The sequence below is a fragment of the Solenopsis invicta genome, chromosome 2 (genome assembly GCF_016802725.1).
Source record: "Solenopsis invicta isolate M01_SB chromosome 2, UNIL_Sinv_3.0, whole genome shotgun sequence".
Taxonomy (NCBI): domain Eukaryota; kingdom Metazoa; phylum Arthropoda; class Insecta; order Hymenoptera; family Formicidae; genus Solenopsis; species Solenopsis invicta.
The window spans coordinates 5,433,197-5,447,913 of record NC_052665.1 but is presented as its reverse complement, the minus strand read 5'-3'; the positions used below and the strand labels follow the sequence as shown (position 1 = coordinate 5,447,913).

The window sequence follows — 14,717 nt, the reverse complement described above, 5'->3', positions numbered from 1 at the left end:
TGACCTGACGAGAAAAACTCAAAGATGTACGTGTACCAGATAACGGTATATCAGATTATAGGAATATGTGAAAGCGAATAATCAGTGACATTATGCATAATTACTCACCGAGGACGTCAGAGTTGACTAAAACGCTACAGCTGTACATCGCCGTCATCAGTCGGGGGTGTCGTAAGCTGAAGATCCGTCGACAAGCCTCTTTACACGCCGACATTAATTGACCGCCCAAATGTCCATGGCTCTGGCCACCAGAATCGCTGCAATTTTTCGTACATCGTATACCATACATTTTTTATGCGCATATTTAGCATCTATCAAATTCTTAAATAACACGGCCAAATACGATCCCCTTGCTTTATTCCGCTCAATATAAAAGTCAATCTTATATATTTTCTTTCCACAAAGAAAACAGTTGCAATGCATGTATCTATTTTGCTATAAATGTATTTCTTGGCCGTAGAATTCAAGACATTTACTTTTATGTAATATAAATTTACCTTTGTGGAGTCTCAAAAATTTCCCACTTCTTCAACACGAAGCAGACACCCATCATGGGCTCCTCGCATAAGGGTCCAGCCAGAGTAGCAAGTTGAAATCCGTTGACTATACTGTTATCATACCTGAAAAAATTATATAACATTTACATTATTATCGTTTGGAATAAGTTTAAAGAAGGCAGTCAAAATCTACATCTCGTTCATATTTATTTTTTGCATTATATATCACAACATTTATCACTGCGGTAAGTTTATATTAATTTATGTTTGTCATATTTTAAATGCTCGTCTATTTCTCAAACAGGATATGTACAATAAAAGGTTTTTGCGTCAATAATCTTTTTGATACTTACGCTGCTCGGGAATCAACATTCGTGCTTTGCTGTTCCCAAAACTTCTTTTGCCTGTAGTCAGTCTCATTCAGCAGAATATTGGGCCCGCATTTTCGTGGACCAAACGACCATATTTTATCCAATACATTATCCTTCCAGCCCGCTTCGAGGAAAGCCGCTCCCAATTCATTTTTGAATACCTTCGCTTCCTTCTGCTTTTTATCAGACATGGACCTCTCGTTGAGTTGGTTCTCGTCAGAAATATCCTCGTGTTCCCCATTCTCCTCTGTATACTTGTCGCAGCAACTATCCAAAAACTTTATCAGATTTGCATTTTTCTCCAACAATTTTGTTACGTTTTCCGGAAGAGGCTTCGCGTCTATCTCAAAACGACACTGTCGATTCGACGTCCAGACTTCGAGATTGACTTCCGTCGCCTTCTTCTCGATTGCCTCGTTCACCATGTCGAGTTTCGGAGGTGGCACTATAGTCTCGCGGAACGGCACGATTGGATCGGAAACGTTAATATCGATTTTGGCGTATCTCAGCTTAAGATCCTCCAGGCATCTCTCGAGGTGAACCTCACCAGCGGTGCTCAGGACGATCTCACCGGTCTCCTGTATGTGAACGATAGCGCAGACATCTGCCTGATTCAACAGTTTCAAACCGTTGATAAGCTTCTGTAAGTCGTTGGGATGTTTTGGCTCTAGAGCTACCCTTAATATAGGAACAGCGAGGGAAGTTAACTCCGTGAACGAGGGGCAGGCGATTGTCGTCGACAGAGTCGCGGTCTTCAAAACGTGCTCCTCCAGGTCGCCAATTCCGAAAACGTTACCCGCCGGCACATGACTCACGGCTTCGAGCTCTCTTCCCATGAGAATATACAATTTATTTATTATCACCCTCGTGATGTGTCTGCCAGGCTTCAAATCTTTAAGCACGAGAGACGGATCCACCCGTTCTCCCGCTCTCTCGTGTTCCAGGGCGACGGTGGGATTGTGCTTCGGACCTAAAACAAATACCTCGTCTCCAATCTTTATAGTTCCTGAATATATTCTCGCGAAAGCTACTAATGCGCCGTTCGAATTATCCTCGATGATATCCTCATGTTTTGCGTTTTGGACGTTATTGCACATTGTCGTTTCGCGCGTATCTTTCTCGTGATTCTCAGTAGTAGCTGCTTGCTCCAATCGCTCCGCAAACTTCTGTCGAACGATTTCTCTTTTGTGTGCCAATTCTTCCGGTGTTAGAGCCTTCGGTCTGTTCTCCGGCAGCATGTCCTTCTCCACTGGAAACATCTTCGACACGAATACGATGATCGGCGCTTCCAACGATGAATCGCACGATAAAAACGCTTCTTTCAACCACTGCGTTTCAAGGGGTAAAGCAGAAAAATCATTGTTCCCACTTATCAGTCTCTCGATTTTTTCGCCGGTTAAATTTTGCGGCGCAGGAACCTTCTCGCATACTATATTGAGACAATTTTGCGCCAGGGGAAGCCACTGCGAGCAAACGGCTTGTAACTGTGCCTTCGGATCCGTGTGCCTCAAGTCGCGTTTTGTCAATTTAATATTTAATTTCTCAGCTATATTCGGCAATTTATCTTTGTCTTTTCGTATCACTATAGTTTCGTATAATACCCAGATGTTGTCCAGAATCAATTGTACGAAAAGTGGCTTCTTAGCCTTCTCCTGAGCACCCTTCATAATCCTCTTTGTTTTATTATTTATGTAAAAGTCTCCCCACAACGTTTTACGCAGAACCTTCTCGCTGAATCCCAATTTATTCGAATAGATCTTGGCAAATTCCTTGATACCAAATCCCCAGCCATCAATTGCACTAGTGAAAAGAACGTTTCCTTGTTCCGGGGAAAAGTATAAATTCGAATCGTCTATTTCTTCTAATACGGACTGCCAATCGGCCAGATCCCTCTCGTTCACCTTGTCCCACGTAGATGCGACCGTCTCCTCGCGTTCCTCGCGCTCCATCACATCGCTCGCGAATAACTCCCCCATGATGGCGTTCACCTGCTCCAGGACCTGAGTCAAGCATACGTAAGCGTCCAACGGCGTCAGTTTCATCTCCGTGATCAGTCGGTCGACTTTATTAAGTACTAAAATAGGTTTCAAGCCCTCGACGTAGGCTATAGACAGGGCGCTACGTGTCTGGGGACACACGCCTTCCACCACGTCGACTAGAATGACAGCTCCATCCGAGAGTCTGACTGCTGTGGAAACTTCGGAGGAGAAGTCCACATGGCCTGGCGAATCGATCAAGTTTACCACATAGTCCGTCTCGTTGTATACATGGTGCAACGTTATGGAACTGGACTTCATCGTGATCCCGCGTATCTGCTCGTCCGGCCTGCTGTCCAGGTATCTAAGCTTGCCAGCCAGCTTGTTGGATATAATGCCATTGCTGGCGACGAGGGAATCCGCCAGGGTGGTCTTCCCGTGATCCACGTGGGCCAGGACGCAGATGTTCCTGATACGCGTAGCGTCATTTTGTATCTCGCTAAGCCTCTCCACGCTGATCAAACGCATCGTTACTCGTAGATAGGACAACGGATGATAAAGAATGCAAAGCGTAATATATACAAATATACATATATGTGCACCTACGTGTCGTACGCTCTACGGCATCGGCGACCGAAGTAATAGTGTAAACGAGAGTGACGCGACAGCGCGTACAATATATACAGACAATATTTGGCTTATTAAGCTACACTAGATTTAATATAAAACAAAAAGCTTAAGCTAGTCGGACCGATCGCGTTCGCGCGCACGTGTCCAGCCGCGGTAAACACTATTTCAGTTTATTCTCTCTCCAACGAAGCGCGTAAGGTTCGTTGAGCGCGAGGATGTAACGCAGGTTGAACGGCCTCGCTGTCGTCGTGCGAAACATGCCAGCGGACATCGGTTATCGGCGAAGGCGGAACGAGACACGCGCACACACGCGGGCACAGGTGAACGCGGAGACACGGGCACCCGGGGAATCGGATCTCTCTTCTCCTCCTGCTCGTCGATGTGGCGCTCGACCGTCGCGAAGCGGTGAACCACCAGCGGGATTGACACTTGCCGCCCACTTGAAGAGGTTAGGCGCGCCGAAACGTGGACTTGGCGCGCGCCGCTTTCGTCTTATCTCGCTTGCGCTCGCGAGAATGACTTTCCACCAGGTATCCGCCTGCAACACGGTTGAATTCAACCCTGAGCCCTCGATCAACACTTGCCCTTCGCTCGTATCGTGTAGATCCACGAGTGCTCAATCGTGAAACGTGCGACTGCCAGTGTGGACGGCCATATTGCTTCGGCCGCTTCGGCGCGTGAGACGACTGTTCTTTTCAGCTGAACTGGCTACACTGGTTCACAGTTTGTCTCTTTCCCTTTTCGTTGGAAGAAGCAAGATAAACTCTAAACTGGTGCAGCCAGTTCAGTCAAGTACAGGCCTATAGATGCGCGATTCGATAAGCGCATGCGAGATGAAGAGACAGAGGGAGAAATAGGTAGACAGATAAAGAGAGAAAGAGTGGATTAATCATTCGAAAAGAATTTTTTTTTCCTTGAACAAGGTCAAAGATGATTAAGCAAATTGGTTCTAATCGATAATTAGCTTAACAAGTTAAATAACTTATTAGAAATTAATGCATCGAATTAAATTAACGTCTCTGCATCTCGTTGATGATTAAAATAAATATTCATTTTGTTTAATTGTGAGATTAGAAGTCTTGCAACCGATTGATCTAATCGTTGATTAATCGCAACTTAATCAAGATCGCTCTAGAGAGATGCTCTGTAAAAGCAAAATATTGTTACTCGAGATAAATTATACATAAAAATAGATCGCGCGCTTTTCGAGCGGTCTAATTTTCGCGATGAGTCTCAAATACATCATTTTTACTTACGTAAGTTTCTGTACGCTTGTAGCTTAGAATCGAAACGTAAGTTTCGCATTCGGGCGAGAAGGAAAAAGGAGAACAGGACGAACGGGATGCAAAAAGCACGGCGAAAAGAATGAGCCCGACAAAACCGGATGCGCCATTATTACTGTTACGCACGGATGGTCACGTGACGACCGCGAGGGAAAATTTCAAATGAACCCCAAATCCAAATGTCAAGTTCAAAGTCGATGATTCGTTTTATCTACTATCAGAACCGGGAGTCTCCTGAGATAAGAAAGTAGATATGCTTTCAAATACTCGACTGCTTTTCTTTCTTGCCCGAGGTCATCGATTTATCTATTATTATATATGATTATATAATAATAGATAAATTACAAATCATAAAATTTAACAGAGATTTGTGAGCCGTTTAGCAAACGATCCGACGATTCCTGTCGTAACAATATTGAAAGATTTACAACTTTGTTTTTTTATACCTCTACAAGGTTTCGATGTTTCCAGCGACTAAAAGAGAAGCTTTGTATTTGAGTCGCGTAAAGTTCCACGGCATAAATTAATTGAAAAAATGTCGATTATATATAATCATTACTGCGATGTAATCTTGTTTTTCCACATCTCTACAAAGTTTCAATATTCTAATGCAATCAAAAGAAAAATATCTGCACTCCATCGTATGAAGTTTCACGGCGCACATCATATTAATTAAAAACGTATCGTTTATAATTATTTTATTATCGCAAACACTGCAGATATGCAGGTACAATATACAAAATATATGTTGTCTCAAAGATTACAGTGACACATTATCATTAGTCTTACATAAAAAATGAATATTCTATTTATAACCGATTTGCAACAACTTGACGAGAATAAATTGGCGTTATTGTATTTCAACAGTAAGTGAAGACTATTTCAATGGATCCTTATTTTTTACCTTCTTTTCTTTCATTGTAAAATATTATGAATTTATTGCGTGAATAATAAGAAACAAAAACTACGACATCAATCATCTTTGAGAAAACATCTTTGAGAAATAGACAGTTTGGATGTGAAGAAATGTCGATAAAAAAATCTAATGCAAAGCAATAAGAAAGAGTAACTTGGCGAATAATGACACTGCGCAAACGACGTTACAAAAACGCATAAATCAACTAGAGACGGTGTCCCCTTGCGAAGAGTCCCACATGTCCACTGAGGTTTTTGTCTTCTTACGGAGGGCTCGTCCCCTTAAGTTGAGCATCGTCTTCGTTACTAGCCACATCGCACCTGTTTCCGAAATGTAGCGCAGCGCGTTCATGACGCCAATGATCACGGAATGCGGTATATATCCGGTTGTGCGCATTTCGATGCCGATTGTTTTCAGCGACGACTGGACGAACTTTTCCGGGGTAGGCGCCATCCACGTTGCTTTCCTAGAAAAAAAGAGAAAAATATATGTAAAGCATGTCAACGTTCAGGGATAAATTCCAAATTCAAAAGCACGCAGAAAAACATTGGGTTGTTACCTAAGTTTATTCGTATTTTTACGTTTTATTAAAAAAAAATCTGCCAAACAAACTTATGTAATAATTCATTATTATTTTCGTGCTAAGAAAAGTCGATTGCTCAATTTTAGTTTTCCTTTTAAAATAACGATTATCTTTCTAACTCTTTAAATCGAAATAAATGTATTATTCACTAAAAGACAGTGAATCATCTGATTTCAGTGCTATACTTATATGTATATCAAGCAGTGATATGTGCACTGTTTTTCAATGATACAATATACTGATTCTGGTCAATAAGAATATTTTCTTTTTAATCGGAATCACTGAAAAACAGTGAATCGTTACTAATGATCATAGCCACAAATGAGCACTGCAAATCAGAATAAGATTTCACGGATTCACAGATTTAGAGAGAAGGAAAATTTCCTTGATAATAATCTTAAAATGTATTCATCATTTACTTGAAACAAGTAATATTTATTTAATATAAACTTCTATGTATCCAAAAAATATGTATTGTAAATTACTTGAATTAAGTAATTATTATTTAATAAAATACAATACAAGCTCTATATGCGCATCCGCAATGTTAAATTAATAAATAGGTAAAAAAGAGCGACAATATGTAGATGATCAATATAAAGATATATAATTAAAAGTTATTCATTCCGACATGTACGTTTCGAACTCATTGGCCCCTTTTCAACATGTAATAGTTTACAATATGATTAGAAATTCATGAAAAAGTTAGCGCAATTAAAATACAAAAAAATTACAATCGAAACTACAAAAAGTCAGCTTGAAACGCATGCAGACATTTTTTTAACGGAGATATTGCGATTGTCCATGCAGTTGTGAAATCATGGATGACAAAGATATTCGTCTTGCGGTCAGGGATGTAAATATTCTCCATAAAAACTTTATACAACGTTTTGTTCATTGGCAATATTAAAAACATAGTGAGTCACGATAGTAAAGTTATATATAATACAAGAGCGTAAAATAATTATAATTAAAACTTATGTTTCTCGCACGGTACCATCGATTTGTTTCCGAGATGGGATTCGAAAGATTAAACTGGAAATTATTCTTTATTTCAAATATTCATAAACTTGTATATTTTCGCAAATCACGAGTTTGTCGTAAACAAATTGATTCAAAATATATTCTGAAGTATATATAATGATAAATACTTCAATTAAGATTATCAAATTAAAAACATTCTATTTATTATCTCGACTTTTCTTCAATTTTATAATATTCTTTTTAAGAATATTAATAAATATTGAGAAAGTTAATAAATTCTTTTTTGAGTATATGATAATGAGCTTTTTTTCAATGCATGTATATTTTAAGACAATTATCGAGAAAATATTTTTTGTTAAAGATAACCATTGTTTATTAATAAAAAAAATTAATTGTGTAATCGCTTTTCTTAGTAGTATAATTGACATGTTTATGCATGTGTGTATTTATGTGTGATTGTTAAAAAAATAATATATAGAATACAAAAATTATATTTCATAGCTTTTTGCATTTGCAACTACGAGTTTGTTATGTATGTACAATAGATTTTTACCTGATCCTGGACATCTTCGTGGCGACCGGGCCGGGTAGGACGCATTGAACGGTAACGCCCCTTGGCGCAGCTTCCGTAGCCAGGTCGGCGCTGAGCTTGTCGATATACGCTTTACTAGCGGCATAAACTGACAGGTATGGGCTCGGAATAGCCGCGGCCGTTGAACTCACGTTGATAACTACCCCTTTCCCTCGTTCCATCATGCCAGGTAGCACCGCTCTCGCGACCCCCGTCACTCCGGCCACGTTAAGTTGTAGTATTCTGGCGATCATCTCCTCCGACACTTGCGTGAACATTTCCGGATGGTCGTAACTCGCGCCGGCATTATTGACAAGGACACCGACCTATTGGAAAGTATCTCCTGTTTATTTTTCCGTTCTTTTTCTCCTCATCACTAGAAGGAAGTATCTTTTAAGAGGAATTTTCAAGAGAAAAAAATGATTGTTTTTTTTTGCATTTCTCCTAAAGAGTGACTTCCTCTTTGTCTAGATTTCTCTGCAAGAAATATTCCAATTTGTTCGAGATATACAATGAATTATATTATACCTCCAAGTCTTGTGTCGCTTTGCCAATTTCGGAATAGACAACCTGACCTTCGGTTAAATCCGCTTCAATGACGCGAGTTTCTACGTTATATTTCCGCTCGATCTCGGCAGCCACATCCTTCAGCTTGGATAAAGAACGTGAGACCAAGACAATGTCCATGCCCCGCTCGGCAAGCGCCTTGGCGAATGCCTTTCCGAGGCCATCCGTTGCACCGGTCACTACAGCCCATTTCCCCTGCGTTCGCAAATCGATTGAAAATCCAAGTTTCGGAGCTATCAATTTTTTCCACAATAGAATCCCAGTTTTCACGAGAGCTCTTAAGGTGACGAACGCTAGTATTATCAGAAATATTATCTCCAGCCAGCTTAACGCCATTCTAAAATTTAACAAGTTGAACGAGTTACGATATCGATCTGTTCGACTTTCGGATTCTCTCAATTGAAACGCAGCGGAACAACCAAATGACTGACAACCTGTTTCTCAAGGTTAAAAAAAAACATAAACGTTATATAAATTACCTTCAATCAACAAGCCAAATTTGGACATAAGTTTGAATGGAAAATTTGGATACGTCTTTTAATGATTGTTTCACGATATCAACAGGTTTGCCAGTCATCGTTGGTTTAATTTTTAAATCGGTAATGAGTTGATCTCGTATCATACTATAGACAATATGGTCAGTCGTATTTTTTTATTACCTTGTTACACCTTAGAAAAAAAACTGATGATTGTATAACATAAAAATAACATTCACCTAGTTACATCTTATAGTCGATATAAATCTCAACATGAAGTGATTTATATAACATTGTTGAAAAAATTGTTGGAAAATGTTAGCATCTATTTAAATTCTACAAGATCACTTTAATTTTAACTGCGCAATTAACTAAATTGATGAATTGTTGTTGATAATTAGCCTTTGTACGTGCGTATTTTTAATTTTGCCGTTAAAACTGCTGAACGTGACTGTGCAATCATAACAAACCGGCGAATGTTTCATTCAGGCATTTCAATGCTTACCAGAAATCATCGTGTATTTCAATGCCTGCGCCTGGAATCGTGACAGCTTAGTTTTCCATCAATACCTTGGTGATACTTTTTTTTTTTTTAATTATTTGTTCGACAATGTTTACAAATTTTCCGTTACATTTCTTTAGTTTCATCAAAAGTCATCTTTAATTCATAAGCATATGAATGATTGATCAGCTTTTTACTTGTTTACGAAAAAATTTACGAATTTTTGCAACGACACGCCAAAAAGTTTTGCTCAATTAATTATTCATAACATTTTTAGGAATTAATCAACTATCAATGCGCTAATAAAAGTAATCGCAGTTGTTAGTGCGTAAAAAATAACAATTTTATTAATTTAAAAACGGACGTTTCGACTCAGCTTCGAGTCATCTTCAGCTACAATTCCTTCTCTCTTGAGCGCAGTTACATAAGTTTGTTTTTGCGAGATGCTCCCCGATTGAGCAATCCACCGATTAGGACCCACGAACAATTCATGGGAAATTTAATTTCCGGTCACTGTATTGGGATTTTAACTTTGGCCGCCTCAATAAGGATATTCCACGTTTATGTTCATACTCTCAAATACGAGTGTGTAGTATGAATATAGACGTAGAATATCCTTGAGGCGGCCATAGTTAAAATTCCAATAGAACATTAACGTTGACTTTTTAGCCTTTTATTAAAAGTTTTTTGTTAAAAATTTTGTCCACCGCTCGTCTACCGTAAAATTATTCACCAGAGGAGCTCGCAAATTGATAAAAACCAATCACATTCATTCCGCTTGAATTATATGAATTATTCAACTTGTAACGATTAAACTTCCACGCAATGACCTGTCAGGTCGAAAGATCGAACTGTGGACTGAGCACGCAGACACAATTCGACTTGTGCTCAACAGTAAACAACTTGTCATTTATAATTGTTGTTTACTGTTGGACGTAAGCTGAATTGTGTCTGCGTATTTAGTAGAGTTCGGTTTTTTGACCTGACAAGTCATTGCGTGGAAATTTGATCGTTACAAGTTGAATTCGTGAAATTTAAGTGAAAATTAATCTTTCCATGAAAATTGTTCGTTGGTCTTAACCGATGGATTGCCCAGCTGGGAAGCAGTTATTATAAAATTGTTATTTTTTACGCATCAGCAATCGCGGTTACTCTTATTAAACTATTGATAGTTGATTACTTGACAATTTTGAGAGTACTACACTTCGGTGCCTTTTATTGTAATTTTTATGAATATTATGAATTAAACATTTTTAAAACTAACGTAACTTAATGTATCAGTCGTTCAAGGCGTCTATCATAAAATATCATCTTTCGTCATTTTAATGTTTCTCGTTAACATTTTATCTAATTTTTAAACGGAAAATTGAAGCATTTTAATTTTTCAATCGCGTCTCCTTAATCTTCAAGTTTTCTTAGAATTTTTACAACACATTATCTCAAAACGGTCTGAAACATATTATTCTATGATTTTTTCCGTTTTCATGATCTTATACAACACGTTTCCTGTCATGCAATAAAAAACTCACTTATATAATTAATATGATATTTATGGAAAAATACATAAAACGCATACTGATTTTTCTGTAAGTAATTGTTCAAAATATATTTCTTTGTCAAGAAATAGATAAACTCGCTTATATTTCGTGCTTTTATTTATGGAAAAATAGAGATTAGTCATATAGTGAATCATTTTTCTTGTATAAGTATTCAGAACAAATATTTAGCGTTTCTGTTTATTCTTTTAATTCTTGGTTTTTTAACACATGCTTCTTCAGAAGAGATCTTTCTGATTTAACACGTACAAAATAAACATGCAAATCATTTATTTTCACTTTTTTTTTTTAACTACGTTTGTCACGTACCTGTGATACGTTGACGCAGGTGCCACATCGAAATACTGACAACGAGTGATAAGCAAAAATACAGTATTGCACGGCTCCGTTATCACACAATACAACGATTAACATAAAACATAAATTATTCATTCATTACATTATCAAATCCCTATTTCGTCAATTGCTATGATAAAAAATCAAAGCGTTAGAGACAAAGTCTCATTGAAATTTTCTTATTGCGGCACAGCAATAATTATTATATTACGTAAACACAATGTGTTTTGCAAAAAAATTTTACGATTCGCACGCTCAAAATTAATAAGTCAATCGCTTGTATCTTGTTAGCAATGCAAAGAGCGAAAGATTGATAATGAACAAAAAGACGTTTTTAATTATTTCCGTTTGATCTACAAATAATCTAAACGTATCAACTTATTCAGCCTTCCTCAGCAGTATTAATAATTCATAACATTGAGAATAAATAAATTAGGATGCGAAACATTCAAATAAATTTACACGCACATGCGAAAAATTATCAGCAAAAAAATATGTAAGTTTTAGTGCGTTTTAACATAGCCTGCGCATCGAAAAGGTACCGTACTGCGTTACACGAAAAAAATGCGGATCCAAAAACAATTTTGTTAAATTAATAAAACAATTGTGTAATACAGGAGATAGACAAACTCGTTTATGCAATTAATATTCTGCGACTCCTATACGGAAAGAACAATTTTACCGAAATACAAATCTAAAAATAATTGTGTTGAACCATTAAAAAATTGATATTAGATATTTAAACTGATTGCTAGAATATCAAAATCATTTGTAACAGTGTCATCGTGTTCGAACGTTACATAATTATTTTGATAATCCAACGTAAAATTATTTTCTGATTTATATCTAGCTAAAGAATCTAACTTTTAAATACTACAGTAAAATTGTTCTTTCCGCGTATTTATGAAAAAGATACATTAATCACAAGATCAATCGTTTCTTTTACAAGCATTTGTTCAGCGTTTCTGCTTATTCTTTTAAATTTTTATTTTGTTTCTTTACCTTGTCTCACATACTTCTTCGTACATACTAAATCTTTTTTACGCTGCGTTCGAAAGCGTCACACGAATGCCTCCGTGGACACTCAAGCAGCAAAGCAGCAAAAAAATACTTTGACATTTTAATTATCAACTTAAACGTTCTGCATAATTATTTTGATGTTATAAGTAGAGCTTAGTTGATAAACTAGAAAATTGTGTTTAGTAATTAACGTCATTCACAATTATTTTAATGATGTAACAAAATTACTTTCAGATCTGCGTTCAGCTAAATTTTCAGACACTTTAACACAAAACCGTTCTTTCCTCGTATGAATTGAAATTGTCTCACTGTTGTTCCTAATTTAGTTCACCTTAAAAGACTATTCTCATGCGCAATGCAATATTAAAGAACCAGCACATTAATTGAACAGGCAGATTCACCTGACCGTAAACTGCAGCAGTAATTTTATCGCGATACGGCTTTCTCCGCCGCGTTTCATACTTGAATGCACGAGGGGATTGTGCCACGACACTTTCTCACTTTCTCACCTGAACTCGACCTTTAGTGGCAATCGACTCTTCTTCCGGATCTCCCGATCATCCGACGATGAATAGTCAAGTCCGTCCTTTACGCCGGGGTTGTATTTCCGTCTCTCGGAGCTCAACGTCAACTAACGTGAACGTGGCGTGACTGCTATCGATAACGATAATCGCGTATTACTTATATATATATACACACATATCTCAAAGTCAATTCTCAAAAGGCAAGGTCGGAGTCCGACTGGGTGGCAAAATGCAACTCGATAGTAGTCCGACCAGTTGGCGTAAAAATAAAAATAAATAAAACGCCAACCTTCAGATTGGTTTTCAGAAGGATAAAACTCGACCCGCTTCAGGGTTACTTGCCTTGATGACTGCCGGCGTTCCACTGCGTTGCGAAAGCGTTCGCGATCGATACTTTGCTTCGGGAATTAGATGGATATCAGCGACGCTCGCTCGCTCGCTCGCTCGCTCGCTCGCTCGCTCACACGCGCGCGCAATGTCAGGGCTAAAGGAGGCAGTATTTCTGGCTTGACTGGACGGTCCGCCCGGCGGAGAGGAAGATAGCGGTACCCTCATCATCCACGTGGTGGAGCCGAAGGCTCATCGTTTGAACGCAAAAACGGCGGTGGGGATCATCACGCCGACGCCGCCGATGAGAGAAGACGATTCTCTCTTTGACACACTTCGCCCAGCACAGCTCGCGGCCTCCTTTTGTAAACCCTGCACGATTTCTTCAATCGTTCGTGCGATATCGACTGTGCGATGCACTCCTGTTGTTATAAACGCAGATAATGCTCGCGTTCGTGAAAAACGCGCGCTGAGCGTACTACTTGGCTAACAAATCACTTCCGCGTTTTCCCTGCATGGAATGAGAATGATGTTTTATGTACATCCTGGGGAAAGCGATGTTCTATCCGTTTCTAACGAAACAATGCATCAAAACTTGCCATTTCATAAGTATTAATAATATATCTGCCTTGAATTTCATAGAAGCCTTTGGACAATTACACTTCAGCTTTTTGTGACGTTACTCTCTCAATCGGAATCAGTACATTATTCATCGAATGACGGTGAATAGTCTAATTTCAGTGTTATATTCTTAACTGTTACCGATCAGATATAAGCAGTGTTTTTCAGTGATAATTCACTTATTCCGATCGGTGAGAGTATCTTCCTCTTAAACAGAATTGCTGAAAATGAACAATCACTGATGATCATAGTTATAAGTATGGCACTGCAAATCAATAAAATTTTCCTGATTTAGATGTAGGGTATAAAATTTTCCTGATTTAATGTTATTTCTGATGAACGCCCGCGCGAATGTCAGAATGTCTGTGTGTCGTGTATAATATTAAATAAAAAAACTTTCTATTGCAACAATCTCAAAGCTACGCATAAAGTTTCAACATTGGCGACTAAGTTGCGTGTACTCTCTAAATTGGAATTAGTGTATTCATTCACTAAATGACAATGAATAGTCTGAGTTCAGTGTTTTTCAATAATAGTACACTGATTCCAGTTCAGAGTATCTCCCTCCTAAGCGGAATCATTGAAAGACAGTAAATAGTTACGGATACTCATAGTTGTAAACAACACTCCAAATCAGTAAGATTTCACTGATTCAGATTCAGAATGTGTAAAGATAGGATTAGGAATGGTACTATCGTAATCGCGTAATTATTTTCGTTTTTTAGCTTCCTATATATCATAAATTTTTCCATTACTATATACATGTATATTTACAAGTAAAGTCAGACCTTAGTCAAAAGTTTTTTTTTTTATATTTATCTTAATCATATTAAAACTGTAATAAAAATGTGCATATCATTACAATTACAAATTATAATGGCAAATACATTTTCAATAGTTCTACTGATTAAGATAAAATATGATAATAACTTATAACGTCAAGATCTAATATTACTTACAAATAACAATTCTATATG

The 14,717-nt window shown here is 37.8% G+C and overlaps 2 protein-coding genes across 5 annotated transcripts in view; both read right to left on the bottom strand.

Annotated features, from left to right (window-relative positions):
* Positions 1 to 3,723, bottom strand: part of LOC105199095 (elongation factor-like GTPase 1) — a 35,469-nt gene extending 31,746 nt beyond the window's left edge. The window contains exons 1-3 of the mRNA XM_011166042.3: positions 851 to 3,723; positions 498 to 620; positions 109 to 257 (exon numbers count right to left, since the gene is read on the bottom strand). Of these exons, the coding sequence (XP_011164344.1) occupies positions 109 to 257; positions 498 to 620; positions 851 to 3,372 (2,794 nt within the window). The 5' untranslated portion in view covers positions 3,373 to 3,723. The remainder of the gene's footprint in view (positions 1 to 108; positions 258 to 497; positions 621 to 850) is intronic.
* A 1,717-nt stretch (positions 3,724 to 5,440) lies between these two features.
* Positions 5,441 to 14,435, bottom strand: LOC105199091 (very-long-chain 3-oxoacyl-CoA reductase). 4 transcript variants are annotated; one of them, XM_026133089.2, is made up of 5 exons: positions 13,135 to 14,435; positions 12,778 to 12,919; positions 8,340 to 8,715; positions 7,794 to 8,137; positions 5,738 to 6,139 (listed from the first exon to the last, which is right to left on the bottom strand). In XM_026133089.2, the coding sequence occupies exons 3-5, from the start codon at positions 8,712 to 8,714 to the stop codon at positions 5,875 to 5,877; spliced, it is 984 nt and encodes a 327-aa protein (XP_025988874.1). In that variant the 5' UTR covers position 8,715; positions 12,778 to 12,919; positions 13,135 to 14,435; the 3' UTR covers positions 5,738 to 5,874. The 4 variants fall into 4 exon arrangements, with proteins under 4 accessions (XP_011164335.1, XP_025988874.1, XP_011164336.1 ...); XM_011166033.3 differs by lacking the exons at positions 12,778 to 12,919; positions 13,135 to 14,435 and adding an exon at positions 12,670 to 12,743 and having other exon boundaries at positions 5,441 to 6,139; XM_011166034.3 differs by lacking the exon at positions 13,135 to 14,435 and having other exon boundaries at positions 12,778 to 13,044.
* Positions 14,436 to 14,717: the final 282 nt, after the last annotated feature.

What these genes read in the sequence shown, in the direction of transcription:
- LOC105199091 (XM_011166033.3), bottom strand. Translation starts at nt 12,728, where the DNA reads ATGAAACGCGGCGGAGAAAGCCGTATCGCGATAAAATTACTGCTGCAG. An exon ending in CTGCTGCAGTTTACGGTCAG is followed by an intron (nt 8,716 to 12,669) that starts GTGAATCTGCCT and finishes GTTAAATTTTAG; the next exon opens with AATGGCGTTAAGCTGGCTGG. An exon ending in ACGAAGATGTCCAGGATCAG is followed by an intron (nt 6,140 to 7,793) that starts GTAAAAATCTAT and finishes CTTTTTTTCTAG; the next exon opens with GAAAGCAACGTGGATGGCGC.